Source organism: Candidozyma haemuli (assembly GCF_002926055.2).
Source record: "Candidozyma haemuli strain B11899 chromosome Unknown A_2014730914, whole genome shotgun sequence".
NCBI classification, from domain to species: domain Eukaryota; kingdom Fungi; phylum Ascomycota; class Pichiomycetes; order Serinales; family Metschnikowiaceae; genus Candidozyma; species Candidozyma haemuli.
Window position 1 is genome coordinate 1751134 of NW_020289906.1, and position 18707 is coordinate 1769840.

The 18707-nt window shown below is 45.1% G+C and overlaps 5 protein-coding genes across 5 annotated transcripts; 4 read left to right on the top strand and 1 right to left on the bottom strand. All coding sequences in view use genetic code 12, as the record gives it.

Annotated features, from left to right (window-relative positions):
- Positions 1–164: 164 nt before the first annotated feature.
- CXQ85_000754 (DNA-directed DNA polymerase gamma) lies at positions 165–4831 on the top strand (the record flags this gene model as incomplete). Its single annotated transcript, XM_025484488.1, has 2 exons — positions 165–3851; positions 4592–4831. 2 exons carry the CDS (start codon positions 165–167, stop codon positions 4829–4831), a joined length of 3927 nt encoding a protein of 1308 aa, XP_025342703.1.
- Positions 4832–5507: 676 nt separating this feature from the next.
- Positions 5508–7358, top strand: CXQ85_000755 (uncharacterized protein; the record flags this gene model as incomplete). Its single annotated transcript, XM_025484489.1, has 1 exon — positions 5508–7358. One exon carries the CDS (start codon positions 5508–5510, stop codon positions 7356–7358), a length of 1851 nt encoding a protein of 616 aa, XP_025342704.1.
- A 608-nt stretch (positions 7359–7966) lies between these two features.
- Positions 7967–9775, bottom strand: CXQ85_000756 (uncharacterized protein; the record flags this gene model as incomplete). Its single annotated transcript, XM_025484490.1, has 1 exon — positions 7967–9775. The coding sequence occupies one exon, from the start codon at positions 9773–9775 to the stop codon at positions 7967–7969; it is 1809 nt and encodes a 602-aa protein (XP_025342705.1).
- Positions 9776–11941: 2166 nt separating this feature from the next.
- CXQ85_000757 (uncharacterized protein) lies at positions 11942–13003 on the top strand (the record flags this gene model as incomplete). The annotated part of the gene is made up of 1 exon (XM_025484491.1): positions 11942–13003. One exon carries the CDS (start codon positions 11942–11944, stop codon positions 13001–13003), a length of 1062 nt encoding a protein of 353 aa, XP_025342706.1.
- Positions 13004–13211: 208 nt separating this feature from the next.
- VPS15 (ubiquitin-binding serine/threonine protein kinase) lies at positions 13212–18426 on the top strand (the record flags this gene model as incomplete). The annotated part of the gene is made up of 3 exons (XM_025484492.1): positions 13212–17603; positions 17914–17977; positions 18029–18426. 3 exons carry the CDS (start codon positions 13212–13214, stop codon positions 18424–18426), a joined length of 4854 nt encoding a protein of 1617 aa, XP_025342707.1.
- Positions 18427–18707: the final 281 nt, after the last annotated feature.

Below are 18707 nucleotides of genomic sequence, written 5' to 3' on the forward strand. Positions count from 1 at the left end.
GACCCAGTTTATTTACCTTTTCAACTTTTATGTCGAATCTCATTGTTCTCATCCTTCCAGATTGAGGATTCTAATGACTATCATTTAAACCGTGATAGACTACATTTACTTCCCTACTCCACTAAATTACTTGCTTACCGCTCAACGGAGCTTTACATTCTACCATGACATTAAGGGCCACGCCGCTTCTAAGGCGTTGTTCCCGACATATTCACTGTACTATACCACCTCGGGAAGCTTCCAAGGGCAAAGAGCTACCTAGAGTGAATCCTTTGGGCATTCAATACTTGTCTAATGAAATCCATAAAAAAGTGTTTCCCAAAAACCCTCCCAATGCATATAAGAAATCAGAGAACCCTGAGCTTCTCGAATTGACGAAGAAGCACCTAGATCATAACCATCTCCTCGGCAAGAAGACCAACATCACGGACCCTATCACGATACCCAATTTGCCCGATCTTGTGGGCAAAAACTCCCTTGATGAGCATTTTACCAGAATTGGCTTTGAGGCTGCCCTGCCGTACCTTCAAATGGCAGAGACTTTCTTCAAAGATGACATGAACCTACCGAAGCAACCTAAAGAATGGGAGTTCAAAGCAGGCTGGACCCGCTATGCTCCTGGAAAGAAACCTGAAAGCGTGGATTACCCTTTGGAAAAGGAATTGGTCTTCGACGTGGAAGTCATGTATAAGAAGTCGCCTTATGCTGTTCTATGTACGGCTGTATCGCCAAAGGCGTGGTACGCCTGGGTCTCTCCAGTCCTCACAAGTAAAACGACAAACTGGAATCATCTAATACCTTTTAATACCCAAGATGAGGAAAAACTTTTGGTCGGATACAACGTGAGTTACGATAGAGCTCGTATTCTTGAAGAGTACAACATCAAGGAGTCCAAAGCCTTTTTCTTAGACGGCATGGCGCTTCATATTGCATTGAGCGGGATCTGCTCCCAACAGCGACCCGCCTGGGTGAAACACAAAAAACATAAGGTTGCATTAGAGGAATTGGAAACGTCAGAGGGTGCAGACGCTGAGGTAGCCGACTTTGAAACTCCTGAGTCCGAGACCAGCATCTCCATGGATGACATTGCCAAGGAGTTGACTGAAGACCCATGGCTTGATAAGGGAGCAACAAATTCCTTAGCTAATGTTGCCGAATTTCACTGTGGAATAAAGCTAAAGAAGGACATAAGAGACACTTTCAGTACTGAAGACAAATCACTCATTGTCGACCAGTTTCAATCATTGATGGACTACTGTGCACTGGATGTTATAGCCACTTACGAAGTTACGAAGAAGTTGTTCCCACAATTCAGAGAGAGGAATCCACATCCTGTTTCTTTCGCTGCTCTCAAACAGCTAGGCAAACTCTTTTTGCCCACGACTCGCAAATGGGATCAATACCTTGAAAGTGCGGAGGGGGTATACGAAAAGAACCGTGACGAAGTCAGCACAATCCTTCAAGAACGTGCAAATGAACTCGTTCGCTACATCACCGAGGAAGACGAATCTCTTAAGCCGGACATTGAGAATGATCCCTGGCTTAGACAGCTCAACTGGACACTAAAAGAACCACGTTACAGGAAAGACGGATCTCCTGTAGCCAATCAGGCTTACTTAACGGGTTACCCTGAATGGTACAGAGAATTGTTCAAGTCGTCCCAGTCTGATAACGGGGAAAAGGAACGTGTTATGAATATTACAGTTCGTTCGCGTGTAACACCTTTACTTTTGCGCCTCAAATGGGAAGGCTATCCTTTGTTATGGACTGATACCAGTGGTTGGTGCTTCAAGGTTCCTTATGATGAAGAGATTATTGATTCCATGCTCGCAAAGAACTATACTAAAGCTCGCTTGTCACCTAAAGAGTTTGAGGAGATGCTTCCAGAGTTGCGTGATAATGGTGTTTATGAATTGTTCAAGGTTCCTCATCCCGAAGGAGCTAGAAAGCGCTGTACGATCATCATGTCGAAAAGCTACTTGAGATACTTTGAGAGTGGAGTTCTCACATCAGAGTACGACTATGCTACAAAGATTCTCAGCTTGAATGCTACTGCGTCATATTGGATCGGTAACAGGGCACGTATCTCGGAACAATTTGTGGTTTATGCTGATCCCAAGGGAAAAGAGAATAACTTCTTTAAGAATAAGAAGGACTGCAAGGCGCATTCAGACATGGGCATTATCATTCCTAAGCTTTGTACCATGGGAACAATCACGAGACGTGCAACAGAGAATACATGGCTCACAGCGTCTAACAGTAAGGCTAACAGAATTGGATCGGAACTTAAAGCTATGATCGAGGCCCCTGATGGATACGCGTTTGTTGGTGCAGATGTTGACTCTGAAGAACTTTGGATTGCTTCATTGATTGGTGACTCTATGTTCCGCATTCACGGTGGTACCTCTCTTGGATGGATGTGCTTGGAGGGTGATAAGTCTGAGAAGACAGACTTACATTCAAGAACAGCCGACATTATGGGAATCCTGAGAAATGATGCCAAGGTCTTTAACTACGGAAGAATTTATGGTGCTGGTGTAAAGTTTGCAACTCGTCTACTCAAACAGTGCAATGTGAACTTGTCAGACAAGGAAGCTGAAAAGCTTGCCACTGCTTTATACGAGCAGACCAAAGGACAGACCAGTTATTCCAAGATCTTTGAAAGGAGAATGTACCATGGTGGAACCGAATCAGTGATGTTTAACGCATTGGAAGCTATTGCTTATCAAGAACGGCCAAAGACTCCAGTTTTGGGTGCTTCCATTACTGATGCCTTGACGCAGAAGTACCTCAACAAGAACAACTATTTGACTTCAAGAATTAACTGGACAATTCAAAGCAGTGGTGTTGACTACTTACATCTTCTCGTGATTTCGATGGAGTATCTCCTCAAGAGATACAAGGTCGACGCCAGATTAATGATTACAGTCCATGATGAAGTCAGATATATGGCAAAGGAAGAGGATAAGTTGAAATGTGCTCTTCTCCTTCAAATCTCGAATCTCTGGACGCGAGCTATGTTTTGCGAACAGTTGAGGATTCTCGAGCTTCCACAGTCTTGTGCGTTCTTCTCTGAGGTTGATATCGATCATGTCTTGAGAAAAGAAGTTCTGCTTGATTGCGTTACTCCCTCACACCCCGAGGCAATTCCTCCCGGAAAGTCATATGATATGAATGCCCTTTTGGAGGAAGTTAATGCTGAAGAGGCTTTGAAAGCAAAATCGAGTGCGCTCAAGTACGACAAGCTTTTGAATTATTCGCCTCGACCACCAGTGATCAGTTCTCTCCAGGCCACCGGTTCAAAGGATCTTCAGGCTGCCAAGCTTAGACTTCAGAACTCTGTTGACAAGGATGATTGGAAGTGCCACGTCTTGATTCACAACAAGATCGAGCGCGACGAGGAGAGACGTTTGGCCAAACCTTCTTATCAGAAACCTGCCACGAGGACTTCCCGCAAAAGAAAGATCGAGGAGGAGCCAGATTTGGGCAAGGATGGAAATGCCACATTAATGGAAGAGATCAGTAGCTCACCCGCTACGACCACTACTAAGCGTTCCACAAAACCTGCAACTGCGAGGACGTCAACCAGACCAACTCGGAAAACCTACACCAAAACGTCGCTGAATCAACGCAACCTGAAGCTGTTCAAGCACGCCGAACCAGAACTGGCATTGCCGGTTTTCAACACAGCTAAGACCGGTAGAGCCAGATTTGCCGCAGCATCCCAGTATGTGACCTCGTCGAGTTTCTCCACCTTTAACGGTGCCTGGGGAGGAACCACTTCAACCAAGAAATCGCAAGCGAAGAAAGCTGGAGTGAACTACGTTAAGCCAGTCAAGACGGCGCCTCTAGTTCATAAAGCAAAGGTAGCTACTTCTCATAGAAGCCTCCATACCAAGATTTCCTGGCCCACGGTTGATGATCATAACTTCGAACGACCGAGGAAGCTTCGACATGAAATTGAACTTAAGTTCAGACCGAAGAAAGAGAAGGAAATATTTCGACGACATTAACACTGAACACGACGCTGCTGCATGTCTGTTTTGGCAATTTTCATGATCTTCACACCCCCATTCCGCTGGATCAAGCGACCTTTGGCTGCGAAAAAGCGAGCGCCTGTGAACAACCGGCACCCATCCATATAATTGATTTGTTTTTATCGAGGCATTTCTCCGGCCTTTATCGGCTGTCGAGTCCCCAATTTGCTTCTACTTACGAGTCATTGATAAAATGTGCTGATACGAGTTTGTGGGAGACGTCCCGCCCAGAGCCTACTTGAGCTCCTCTACTTTCCACAGGATGACCGAAAAAGCTCCTCTATCCTATGGCCCAAATTTACGAACGTTACGAACGAAAGATTCCAGTTGAATCACTTTATTATGCTCTGCCTGAGCACTTTGCATAGAACATGGCAACTGCCAAAATGTACATTACCAAGATGAAGACTGTATAAATGTAGTAGTAGTAAAAGCGAGGCATCTATCAACTACCAATCTACATCTACCATAGGTTGAACAAAACATATCCTTTTCTTCACAAATCCACCTTCACTATGCTAGATCACATTGTTTCCCTAGACATTCCCTTCGAGACCGAAACCCAGGCTGAAATCGCCATGAAAACCATGTCTGTGGATCCTATCTTGAAGAAAGACGAGATCACCGTTGACTACACCATCCAAAGCAACCTCCTTACCTGTAGATTCGCTGGTATCAGTGACAGGGTCATTAGAGTTGCTGTGAGTAGTGCTATAGATAACATCAAGACGATCATTGAGTGCATGGAAGAGTTTGACGGGAAGGAGAAGACCATCTTCAAGAACGAAGAGTAGATGAAGACGTGTGGAGATTGAGGGATGAAGGGGCTCGAGGAGGCCGTTAGGACGTTCATGGAAGCTGGAGGAATTTATCCTTTATTGATTTATGGTGTTCACGGGCCAGATGTTAAATGGTACTATTCAATGGCTAGCACTGATCCCCAGTGAAAATGACTTAAGTGAGCAGCTGAGTACCAAAATTCTGATACTTAAACGCCACTTGTCTTAAATGTCGATTTTCAGATGTTTCAGATGCCCAATTGGATCACCCTGGCCTGAGCAATGACAAATCTAGAAGACACTGCCCAAGGCCCAAGACAGTCCACTTTAAACGAGAGAAGGCAACCGGACGACAACATCATTTACTTAGGTTTATCAACAACGCCTTGATATCAGCCCCACTTCTCTTGTCTTCAACTAAAGTTTACCTGGTCCAGGGTAGTTGGAGGCTGACAGTTACCTCCGTTCACTCTACAGCCAAACGAGAAAACGTGAAAAATTGTATAATAACATTTCAAACAAGTAAAAGTAACCACTACATCTCCAGTTTCTCTCAAAATTCTTCCCTGGCCCACATTCTCCCTCACCTTATCTTCCCCAGCCTGTAGCCTTCTCGCAGCCAGACATCGCGAAGTATCGACACATTCTTAGCTCTTTCATACCACTCCCATAGTCTACCACTCTCGATGCCATGAAGGTCTATGGCTCAGTGGGAGGAATCACCAGAACCAGCAAAAGGCTGATATTCCAAAACTTCAAGAAATTGCCGTTCAAAGAGGAAGACAGTGGGAAACACCATGAGTACTCCATCAGACCAGATACTTTTGCATTCAAGGTCCAGGGCTCACGAGACACGGCGAAGGGTAAAGACGGTCCAATTGGTACGGCCCATCCGCTTCAGAAAGGCCAGGGAAGTGAATCTTCGTTTAATGTGCTAGAGTACATTTACAAGAACGCTACGAACTATCCGTTCAAGGACCATAGCCCACAGGATGTGTTCAATAAGTTTCCACTTACGAATGCTGCTAAGATGGGGAGAGTGAAGACGAGACCTCGTAAGGCAAAGATGCTTGCGTCTGATTTTATTGACGATTCGCTTTATAATCCACATTATGGGTATTTTTCACAAGAAGTGGAGATCTTCCATAAGGAGAAACCGTTTGACTATAACGAGATTGAGGACGTGGACGAGTTTATGGATGCGTGGAAGAAGGCTTATTCAAAGTATGACGAGCTAAATCCGGACGTCAATCGAGTGAAAACGGAGAGAACTGATCCAGATGGCGCAGAGCCAGCTACAAAGCAGAAGGAAAGCTCCAGCACGGCTGTCATCTCTGCTAAAGATATGCCGAGAGCATCTCCAACCTCAAAGTTCGCTAGAGCAGCTCAAACTGTGCATAGACAAGACTTGGTGGCCAGTGGTGGATTCCCTGAGACCAAGAAGTCTCATCAGCTTTGGCATACCCCTACGGAGCTCTTCTCGCCGTACTATGGAGAGGCGTTGGCTAGGTTTATCGTTGTCAACTATAAGCTTAACGGCTACTATCCTTATGATGACCTTATAATCTACGAGATGGGTGGTGGTAACGGTACGCTTATGTGTAACATCTTGAACTTTATCAAGCAGAACGAACCTGATATCTATGCCAGGACACAGTACAAGATCATTGAGATATCTGATCAGTTAGCTCTCAAACAGTACTCTCAGGCGCTCGGCCAGAAGCTTGTGTCTCAGGGTCTTGACCAGAATAAGGTGCAGATTGTCAACAAGTCTATCTTCAAATGGGATAAGGTGATCCATGATCCATGCTTCTTTATTGCTTTGGAGGTTTTTGACAACTTTGCCCATGACGTGATTCGTTACGACGTCACAACTGGCGAACCACACCAGGGTCATGTCCTAGTAGACGAAGCTGGTGATTTCTACGAGTTCTTCACTCCAGAATTGACCCACTACGCTGAAGCGTACTTGAACTTGAGAGAAAACGGTAATTTCCCAATTTTACCCCAGACAAAGAGCATGATGGGAAAGATGCTTCTGTTGAAGTCAGCCATTCCTTTCACTAACCACGATAGTATCCATCCATTGTTCCATTCTTCGCTTAAATTGTCTCTCAAAGACAAACTTCTCCCATTCAAAGACCATCTCACGCCTGGTGAGTTCATTCCCACCAGACTTTTACAATTCTTCCAGATCTTAAAGCATAGATTCCCCAACCACACACTTATAAGCTCAGACTTCAACTACTTGCCAAACACCATGCCTGGCTACTACAATGCACCAGTGGTGCAAACAGTCATCAAGGACAGAATGGTTGATGTCTCCACCTACATGTGCCACCAGGGCTACTTTGATATCATGTTCCCCACAGACTTTGCCTTAGCTAGTGACATGTACAAACAAGTTACTGGAAAGTTGGCAAGAGTTGAGCTGCACAAGGATTTCTTGCAGCAGTGGTCAGATGTGGAGGCTACCACCACAAAGAAAGGAGAAAACCCCATGCTAGATTTCTACAAAAACGTGAGCTTCATGGTGAGCTAGCATATTCAAACTTGTATATATTAAACTGACATTACCATTAACAAACCAAGGCACGCAATGCCAATCAAAGTACTTTGTCAACGCCAACCTTCAAGAACTGTACCTGCCAAGGAATGTAGACTGCAAACAACACAATCCTAACATAGATATTTGTCTTGAGGATAAGAAGGTATGGAAGAAAACTCAAAGAGCCCACACCGAGGAAGAGAAACACGTCACCTTGAGCCATACTTAAAAAGATAGAAAAATTGTGGGTTTTCTTTCCTTTGTCGCAAGTTATTGAACCTTATATACGCAGAAGCAGGATCCAATTAGGCGAGACTGCAGTGCATAACCGAGTGGCGTAACACGTAGACAAACACGTAATGATAAGACACGGCTAACTTTTTTAGCTTTTGTTCTGACAGGTCAAGTAGATTTCATGTTACTATATGGTAACGATTCTCCCGTAAAAGTATGGACTGCTAGATGGCCGTTTCTGTCACGATAGGGACGGAGAATTCAGATTACCAGTGGCAAAGAGGCCACAAACCAATAACCAGCTGACATCAATGGGTATCTCACATGTTTCAGACTTCGGGCAGTATATTAAAGAGCAATTTCGGAATTCATGGCATGACGTTAGAGACGCTCGAGAAAAGCTTTATGGTCTTTTCTAGTCCGTTATGCGCCGCCATCAAGGCAAACGAACTGAGCGACTTGACGTTCTGAACGTGCGTGTTGAGCCATGCCAACATATCAGTGAAAAATTTCGTGTTTGTCAAATTCATTGTTGCATCCACAACATCATGAGACCAGCTCACAATGTTATCAGTAATGACGTTTGATACTTCGGCTATCTTATCTAAAGATCGCGAGCTGATATCGGAAACGACATTTTCTTGCATCTGTGAAGATGTAAGCCTTGCAACGACCTTCTCGCAAGCAACAGAGGAGTAAGCCCGGGCCGATTCAAAAAAGTACACGGCGAACATTGTAGCTGCACCACTTGCAACTGTCACACCAACACCAAGACCCATGGAAAAGCTGCAAATAAGCCAAACATTCCTTGTAGGAACCAAAGACCAGATCCACGATATAACATTTCTCAGACCGCCCATACGTTGAAGCTGTAACTCACTGTCAGAAGGAGAGGTTGCCTGAAGACCTAAAAGAGTCTTTGCAATACGGTACATGTGAGCAAAATTGTGCAAGTCAGAAGAGAGTCGTAAAGGATCGGTGTTGCTGAAGCTCTGGGACATTTGCAATTCGGAACGAATCTGTCGTTCGATTCCCTTGTAGTCTGGCTTCCGAGGCCGAACCAAGCTGTCGTACATGGAGTTAGAGGCGTTCAACGCATCTGCATCCGTAACATCATCAGAACCAAGAGGTGGGGACTTGGATCTTTGGAACTTGCGCTTCTTCGCCTCGAACTCTTCCGCGTACCTGCCGCCAGAAGTGTCGAGAAGCTCATCTTCCACGAAGCTCTTGATACGCAGCCGGAAGGGCTCGCTGCCCAAAGAAGGCGACTTCCAGATCTGGAAAGGTCTCCAAGCGCTGATCATGTCGACAAGATTAATGAAGTAGTTGGTGGTGATGATGTTAATGATGGTAAGCTTTGGAAGGTCGGTATGGTCGGTGGACAGGGCTGCAGAAAGGAGAACTTGTGGGATGGTCATGGTACCATCGTTAACGACAAACACCAAATTAGAAGATTTGAGCAAGGAGAGGTCAAGCTTCAGAGGGGTGTTGGAGACGACCAAGTGAGTGATTTGAATGCGTTGCATGACCGAACCAAAAGAGTTCTGGAAGAACTCAATAAGCTGTGAAGACTCAATCTTCATGCTGCTGCTTGCAGAAGTGACCACAGTGACGCGATACCGACTCTGTGTATCCGACAAGGAGATTTTAGGCATGATAAACGACAGGTGCAGAGGAAGGCCAACTTTTTTACCAGCATGTTCGTCATTAGCAGTCAACGTAGAAGTATCGTCGCCAAAAGCAGCAAGCGGACAAGAACCATACTTGTGAGGCATTTCCGGAAGATCCTCGCCCTCAGACTCCTCGTCTGTTTCAAACACCATCACTGAACCCTTAGCCAGGGGCACAAGTACCAAGGACTCGTCTTCCTCGGAAGACAAGATAGACGACAGCGGGCGATTGACTGAATTAGGCGAAGCACCCGTAGAACGAGCAGCAAACAACAGACGAGCCACAGAATCAGGAAGGTGGAGGTTCTGCCACAGCAGAAAGCTCGAAGTGAGCCTCAGGTCCATAGGACCAGGCGAATACGTATCCAAAGGAGGCAGCGTAGGGATATTGACATCAAGGTCAGGATTTGTAAGGGCATTATACACTGACGAGTGCAGCTCCAAGAGTTTCCCCAAGGAAGACTCTTCTGAGGAGTTCTTAGCCAGTACCAGTAGAGCCTGCTCCATGGTTAGATAGTGGCGATAAGGCGGCTGGGACGAATAGACGGATATAAAAGAAGGCGATAAGGACAATCCAAAAGATGAAATCAAACACCAATAAGCTTAACTACCACCTGGAGATGTGTTTTCTTATAAAGTGTGTTTAGTAGAAAAGTGGCAGGTGTTGCTAACAGTGGGGTTCACGATAAGGAGCACGCGCGGGACCGGTATGCGCTTTGAGGGGTGTCCGAGCCCCGAGGGAGGCCAGGGGCCAGCACCCCTTAGTTATATGGACCAGAAGACGTGGAAGCAAAAAATTTACTATAAATACGAGCGATTCCCACTTTTCTGGATGCTTTAGATTTTTCTCTTTTTCAAAATACCCCGTGGCAGTGGTAATACTTGGACCCTTTCTTCCTCGCTGCACCGCACTATCAAGTGGTCTGGTCACAGTGTGGCTGAACCACACAGAACCCTGAGACACCAGAAGAAGGTAAGAGGGGTACGGAGAAGAAGAGGAGGGAAGAGAAGAAGGTTAAATTGGGGAAGGAAGGGGAAGAAAATGTCGTGAATATTTTATATTTTTATTTTTTTTCTGCTTGTTTTGGTCCGTTTTAGTGGGGTGCTTTAGTGTGGTGGAATGGGCCCTGTAGATCTTCAAATGTTCGTTATCTTTTCGCAGCCATAGGGAAGGAACTGATATGGGTGAGGTGAAGAGATGGGGTTGTTTTCAAGATATGATTGGCTAGCTACGGCTGATTGGGGGTTTTAAGGTGGTTTAAATCAACAAAATCGTGGGCAACGTGGGTTTATGGTAGTTGTGGTGTTGCGGCTGGATGGCTGGTTTTTGACACTTATGCGGCTGATAAGACAGTGTGCTTGAAAGTGAGTTAAAAGGGATGGGGTTCACGAAATTGGATATTGGAATTAGAAGTAAGGGTTCTTGGAGGAGGCGTATTAGTAGGTGGAGTCTTGTGGTATCTGTTTTGTTTTTAGTCTTTGGTTGCATGGTGGTGGTGGGACAGGCTGGAGAGAATGGATTGTGGGGAGACTGGGGCGCTATTGGCTGATAACGTTAAGACAGGGAAGTTTAGAGTTTTTCGCTTAGACGTGAGTGTGGGCCAAGGGAGGGTGCTTTGGTGATGGAATGTTTACTATGGTGGACAGTGGGCGTGGAGGACTAGGGAAGAGGGTAACAGAAGGAGACCAATGTCTTTAAGGGACAGAAGAGATCAGGTGGGTGGTTTAGGCGGCTTAAGCAGGTGCTTTACATGATTATGGGTCTTTTGTGGTCTAACTGGATGCGTTTGAGAGAGATGGTTAGACAGTTAAGTAGCAGTTGATGCAGTTACGATGATAAGACAACTAGTGGCATCCAGTTGGGGGCTTTTGGAAAGCTAATTTTCAAGGCAAAGGGGTAAAGATAAGCTGAAGAAAGGTTTTACTTGTTTTGCTGCATCTTTCAGTGACTCGGTTACCTGTGGACTACCTTCCGTCTAAACATAGTAACCGGCCCATGGCAGCTGCGTACTTCCATAGTTCAACCCAGACCATAAGCCAGACAATCCCTCTAAACCCTAGAAAACGAAGAGAAACTAAAACCAGCTCAATCAGTTCAACACTTCTATTATTTTCCATCCACCCTCTTTCTATCCAACTGGTAGACTTATACGAACGTGAATTTCGCAGCCATTACCAGTCCTAGCTCTATCAACCAACCAACCACCCCTAGTAAACCTTACTAGCAAAACCCCTAAAACCACCAAATCTCATTTCCTTACAACCCTCGTTTCTTCACTTCTACCACCACCTTCTTCCAACCACCACCAGTCACTTCGTTCCTGACGGATTTACACGCACCATATGCTGCCCAAGCCATCTTCACGCCTGGACATCTAGACGTCCAACAAGGCACCGCCAACTGTCCACCCATCCGTCGAAAAATGGAAAAAAAACCTGAAAAATCCCAATTTCCACCATACTCTCCACATTCTAACTGTCTTGTCTAAAAATACCCTCCCTTCCCCCAAATACACCCCCTTTGTCTCCCCTGGTAGCACTTTTTCCATTCCCAGGCAGTGCAATATCAACGCGCACAAACATTATATCTTGGCTTTCTCCTCAAACCATCTTCCATCCTCCAACCAAAACAACCCCATGGTCGACGATAAATATATAGGCCTTGCGCTTGCCATGTCGTCGTCGTTGGCGATCGGCACGTCGTTTATCATCACGAAAAAGGGCCTTATGGATACTTCTTCCAAGTCAGGAACAGACAACTCCCAGAGCCACCAGTACTTGCAGAACCCGATCTGGTGGGCGGGTATCATCACGATGGCGGTGGGAGAAATAGCGAATTTCGCTGCTTATACGTTTGCACCAGCCATTTTGGTCACGCCGTTGGGTGCTCTTTCCGTGATTATAGGTGCCGTGTTGGCAGCCATCTTCTTGAAGGAGGAGTTGGGCGTGTTGGGCAGAATGGGCTGTGCTATTTGTCTTATGGGCTCGGTGATTATCGTGTTGCATGCTCCTCCGGATAAGGAGATTGAAACCGTGGACGAGATCTTGAACTATGCTACCCTGGCGGGCTTTTTGTTCTACTCGTTCCTTGTCACGGTTTACTCTTTGTTCACCATTTACAAGATTGTGCCTAAATATGGTCACACCAACCCAATGATTTACATTTCGATCTGTTCGAGTGTGGGTTCGATTTCCGTCATGTCAATTAAGGCCTTTGGTATTGCTCTTAAGTTGACTTTTGCAGGCAACAACCAGTTCACCCACATGTCCACGTACGTTTTCATTACCGTCGTGGTCGTTTGCATTCTCACCCAGATGAACTATTTCAACAAGGCCCTCGACCAGTTCGACACCTCCATTGTCAACCCTCTCTACTATGTGACGTTCACCACGTGCACGCTTGTGGCTTCTTTCATCTTGTTCAAGGGCTTCAACACTACATCTGCCGTGAATGTAATCTCGCTCTTGATTGGATTCTTGGTCATTTTCTCGGGTGTCTACTTGCTCAATATCGCTAGAAAAGAAGATAATGGCTTCGACAAGGAGATCTTTGGCGTGCACAACGGCAAGGACATTGGACCTATGGACAACGGCGTGGGCGGATTCTCGTCCATGCGTAGGTCAATGCAAATGAACCGTGGCGAATACGATACCGAAGAGACCCTTGGCTTACGTCGTTTCGACTCGTTTGAGTTGGGCTCAGACGAAGACATTGACGCTCACCAAAGACGCTAGGCGCCATCCCACATCGCTCATACATTATACCTAGACAGTCGCTACCCCCTTATTACTTTTGGAACAACCATCACAGCCAAAGTGGGCCTGGAAACACCTTCCTTGTCCAGACTGGTGCCGTCCCTCCTGTGCAGTCTATCAGCACCATACATAGTTATGTAGGATCAGGTAAATACTCAACCCAACTAACAATTGATCATCAACCACAATGGGTGTAAGCTTATCCCTATTGGCTCCACAGGCACATACCGTGGCCCTCAGAGCCTATGTGGATGTTTTACCCGGATTCGTTTTCCTCGATGTTATGAACGACAGTCGTTTCCTCAAGACCATCAGAGCTTATGACACCACCACCCAAACGCTTGTAGTGGTTAAGGTGTTTATCAAGCCGCCAGCTGTTGGAATCAAGCTTCAAGACACAGCAGAGTTATTGGGTAAAGAGGCTCTGCTTCTAGCTGCACATCCAAACGTTCAACCATGGCATAAAATCATCGAGACTGACCTGGCAGGATACATGGCCAGACAGCTTGTCAAATCCAACTTATACGACCGTTTATCGCTACGACCATTCCTTACGCTGGTGGAGAAACTGTGGCTTACTTTTCAGCTCCTTAATACGTTGCAATTGCTCCATGACCATCTACATATTTGCCACGGTGATATCAAAACAGAGAACTTACTAGTATCTTCGTCCAATTGGCTCGTTCTTACGGATTTTTCCCGTCACATCAAACCAGTGTATTTGCCTGGGGATAATCCTAGTGAATTTGTCTTTTATTTTGATAGTTCTAATAGAAGAACATGCTACTTGGCTCCGGAACGGTTCTTTCTGAAGGAAAGCCCACCTGCTACTGGCGAATCAGAGCTTTCAAGCACAATGGACCTCTTTTCCACTGGATGTGTTATTGCAGAGCTTTATAATGATGGAGAGCCTACATTCACCCTCTCTGACTTGTACAAGTATAAGAAGGGAGAGTTGGAGCCTAATATCACGGGCATTCCAGATTTGCATGTTCGCCAGTTGGTGAAAAACTTAATCAGCATAGACCCTTCTAATCGTTCCCTGGCTCATGATCTTTTATACGAGTATCGTGGGACGTTGTTTCCGGAATACTTTTACGAGTACCTCTACAACTTCATGTGTGACATCAATAACCCTACGCTTTATGAAATCCCAGAAAATGATGACTCAGTATCTCCCAGTGACTTGAGATTAGAAAAGATACATGACTCCTTTGATGAAATTACGAAAGCACTTCTGTTCTCATATAACGAGGAGTCTCCTCCTGTGAGGTCCACTGGTGCACTTATAAGGCTCAACTTGAAAGGTCTTCCCAAAGATTACACTATTAGAAGAGTCAAAGCAGACGAGAAGGGCCAGGAGGAGGGTGCTCTTATTCTTTTGAATACGGTGTGTTCTCTCTTAAACACACTCAAAAGACCAGCTAACAAGATTAAGGCATGCGAGATCATATTGGCACTCTCTGAGAGGATAAGTGACGATGCAAAGCTTGATAGATCTCTTCCATATCTTTGCAGCTTTATAGATGACTACTTGGAAGACACGTCCTTTTTTCAGGCAACTTCAGTCATGAATGACGGCAACAACTTTCCTCCGCATACACATCTTTCTACAAGAGTGCCTTGCGTTGCGCTAGTCGGGGTTACAAACTTACTTGAGACTTGTAATTCTGTCAATGCTATTAATGCACAGCTTTTCACAGAATACTTGTCTCCGCTTTTGAAAAGTATAGCATTTTTGAGCTCCCCTCACAAGGAAGAAGTACGCTACTTGCGCTTGACATTGGCAATTTGCTTACCTTATTTGGCTTCTGTATCAGAGAGGTTCAGTCTCAACTCTCGCCAATACAGAAACAGTACCTCATCATTCCCTCCAGAAGATGGTAATGATGGCGCCATACTTGAACAAGATTCACTAAAAGCAAGGTCGCTTACAGACTTCAAGGATTTAACTGAAGCATTACTCACAGACTCAGACGTCTCTGTTCGTATTGGATTGGTCAATGAGATCTTGCCTCTTTGTGAGTACTTTGGTGCTGATAAAACTAACGATTTGATTCTTCCGCATTTGATCACATACTTGAATGACCCAAGTTATCAGCTCAGACTTGCATTTTTATCATCGATAATCAAAATCGGTCCTTTCATTGGAGCTTTGGCCTTCGAGCAGTATTTGCTTCCCCTTCTATTCCAAACCTTGGGCGACCATGAACAATTCGTGGTTCTAAAGATACTCGAGATCTTTCATCACTTTTTGAAAGATAAGTTAATTAACCCTGCTTCTGAGTTTAATGCCTTGTCAATTTATAAGGAGATTCTTACGAATTGCACCACTCTCTTGTTGCAGCCTAACGAATGGATCCGTCAGTCAGTGGTGAACATCATACTAGTCGTTAGTGATAATCTTCTGAATGCAGACCGGTTCTGCTTCTTGTACCCTATCATCAAGAGTTATCTTTCCTATGACATTTCCGTCCTTAACTGGCAGACATTGTACCCTTGCGTTACAAAGCCGCTTCTGAAGCAAGTTTATGAGACAGCTCTCATTTGGTCTTCGAATGCCACAAGCAAGTCTCTTTTCTGGAAGCAGACTAACTTTTCCGCTATCCATCAAATGAACGGAAGAAAGAAGTTGGTTTCCTACTCCAAGGATATGGGAAAGTCGGTTTATGTTCCACATTCAACCACCAGTTCGATAGGCGAGAACAACAAGATGTCTGACATAACCTTGTCATCAGAAGATAAGCAATGGATTCTTAAGCTTAAGAGTGTGGGTATGGAAGAGAAAGATCTTTGGAAGGTATTTGCGTTGAAGGAACACTTTTTAAGTTTCAACCGGTCCAAACTCCATGCATCTGGAAACAGTCAAGAAGAATACAATATGGCATCCAAAGTTAATGTTCCGCCCATCAACGTGTTCTTTGATATTTGCTACAAAACAGAACCCATTGACAGCAACGCAAAGACGATAGAAACTACTACATCGCCAACCATGAAAGAGACAGGCTCCATTCGTTCTACCAACGAAGGAAGAGGATTGTTCTTCTCCAGTGCCCAGAAAGCTAAGGCATCTTCACAGACTGTGGCAGCTAATGTACATGGAGAATTGGAGATCAGCCATGTGGACGGTAGCGTACCGCCCAAATCCCGCCATCACCACCATATTCATTCAAGTACTCGTGACGCAAATCTGATTCATAAGGTATTCGGCGCTGGTGCATCCAATGTGATCTCTGCCACCATGAGACATAGCTATCAAGATGCAAACCCTCATATCAAGGATTATCTTCAGAATCTATCATTTGGGCCTACGCTTGATGACTTCCCAGAGTTTGGCTCAATCATCAAGAGCGGTAATGATGCGTCGCAAGCAGTACCAGAATTCAACTTGCAGGGCGTCTTGGTTACACTGATAAATGCTAAGAGTGATCCCAGCTCGCATGAAATCATAACTATAATCGTTTCTTCTCCTACTTCCGAATTTTTTGTTACTGGCTCCGAAGATGGGAAAGTAAAGGTTTGGGATACAACGAAGTTAGAGAAGAACATCATGTCAAAAAGCGCTAGTCTTACCGTGGACTTGAAAAGCCCAGTGACTGATGTGGTATTCCTTCCCCATCGTTTTGTGTTTGCCGTTGCAACCGCCGATGGAAAGATCCGCTTGTTTCGTGTCCTAGTCGCCAGGAACAAGGCCAAGAAGATCACCAAATATTCGAAACTTCACAAGATCCGTGGCATGGCATTGAAGCATGGATTTGCAACGACTTTGGAATTTGCCAGCACCAACGATAAGGCCCTTTGCGTTGCGGTGACGAGCGACTGTAAGATCACTGCCCTTGACATCATCACACTGGAGGTATACTTTGAGGTGCAAAACCCCCTTGTCCATGGCGTTCCTTCTTCATTCCTTTTTTCCAAGAACGGGACTTGGGTACTTGTGGGTACGAGCGATGGAATTTTGTGTCTTTGGGATCTTCGTTTCCATATTTTAGTGAAGTCATGGAAGGTCACTATCGACAACTCCACCGTGCAAAAATCAGCCATTAGAAAGCTTATGATGGTACCTCATAGTGGTAGGTTGACTGAGAAGATGACTAGCAACAACTACTTTGCAATGATTGGAGGACTGAGGGAGGCTGATATAACAGTCTGGGAAGTCCCCAGTTTCGAATGTCGTGAGATATACACTGCCAACACTGAGAATCCTCAAATTAAGAAGTACGCTTTGCAAGAAATTAAGCTGCAGAAGGACGTCAATTTGGATGACTTGTTTGCTGAATTCACTCTTGATCTCGACAAGCCTCAAGATGATAGTCCTACGTCGTTAGATTTGACGCAAAGAGGAGGCGTAAACCCACATGAAGATGGCTACTTCGTTCTGACCACAAGTGACAGTCGAATCATTGTATGGGATCTCCACGATATCAAGAAGTCAGGACTGGTATTTGGAGAAAAGAGTACATTTGGCAAAACCCAAGTCAGTTCAAGACTAAGCGTTGCTTACGAACAAAGTGCTCCAAATGGCAAGACAAGAAGAAGTAACATCCCTCGTTACGATGCCATTACTGGATTAGCGGTTGTACAGAGGACCCAGCCGATGATAGCCGCTGTCGAACGAAACGGTACAATCAACATTTACCGATAAGCTTGTCAAAAGATGATGGAGCCGAAACTGCTGAAAAAATTCCGTTTTTAATATCGAACACTTTTAGTTCGTTTTGCAGCCAATAGTGCACAAAAACGAAAAAAAGCCGTTAACACCAGTGTTCGGTGCGCGAAAATCTCGGGGTAAATGTTCCATTCCCTCCGATAATAGGACGATCATACTGCATCAAGAGCCAACCTAAATCTTGCGAAAGCAGCTCATCGTTTTCCATTATCAACTTCAGTTTTTTAAGATGGCTTTTGACGACGCTTTAGGTATTAAGATTGCTTTCGAAGAAGCCCAAAAGAGTATGTATTCGAGATGACTTGCATGGATGTGCAGCGGTTGCTAACAGCAAGGTTTTGACAACGGAGGTATCCCTATTGGAGGAGCTCTTATTCACGAAGACGGCACGGTTCTTGGTCGTGGCCATAACCTGAGATTCCAGAAAGACTCGGCTACTTTGCATGGTGAGATTGATACTTTGGAGAAGGCAGGCCGTTTGAAGGGCAGCGTCTATAAGAAGTGTACCATGTACACGACGTTATCTCCTTGTGACATGTGCTCTGGTGCTTGTATTTTGTATGGCGTCAAGAGAGTTGTTATTGGAGAGAATGAGAACTTTGTTGGAGCCGAGGAGTTGCTTCGTTCCAAGGGTGTTGAAGTTGTGAACTTGAACGACTCCAAGTGCAAAGAGTTGATGTCTCGTTTCATCAAGGAACGTCCACACGACTGGAACGAAGACATTGGCGAGTAATTCTCAGTTAATTACTCGCTTACAGCATTAGCATAATACTAGTTTTGCGTTTCGGTTGAAGAAATGGGGGATATATGTGGTTTGTGCTCTAACCAGAGCCAATATACAGTTTGGGGATAACAATCACAAGAGAATAAAGCATTAAGTGGGAGTAATTTAGCAACATCTTGGTACTCTCCTCCTTCTACGTTCTCTTTCTATAGTAACTGTAGTGGCTGCAAATCAAGCCGTTGTGTGGTGTACGGGTGCACCTCATGAGCAGCCTAAGACTCTCTACCTTC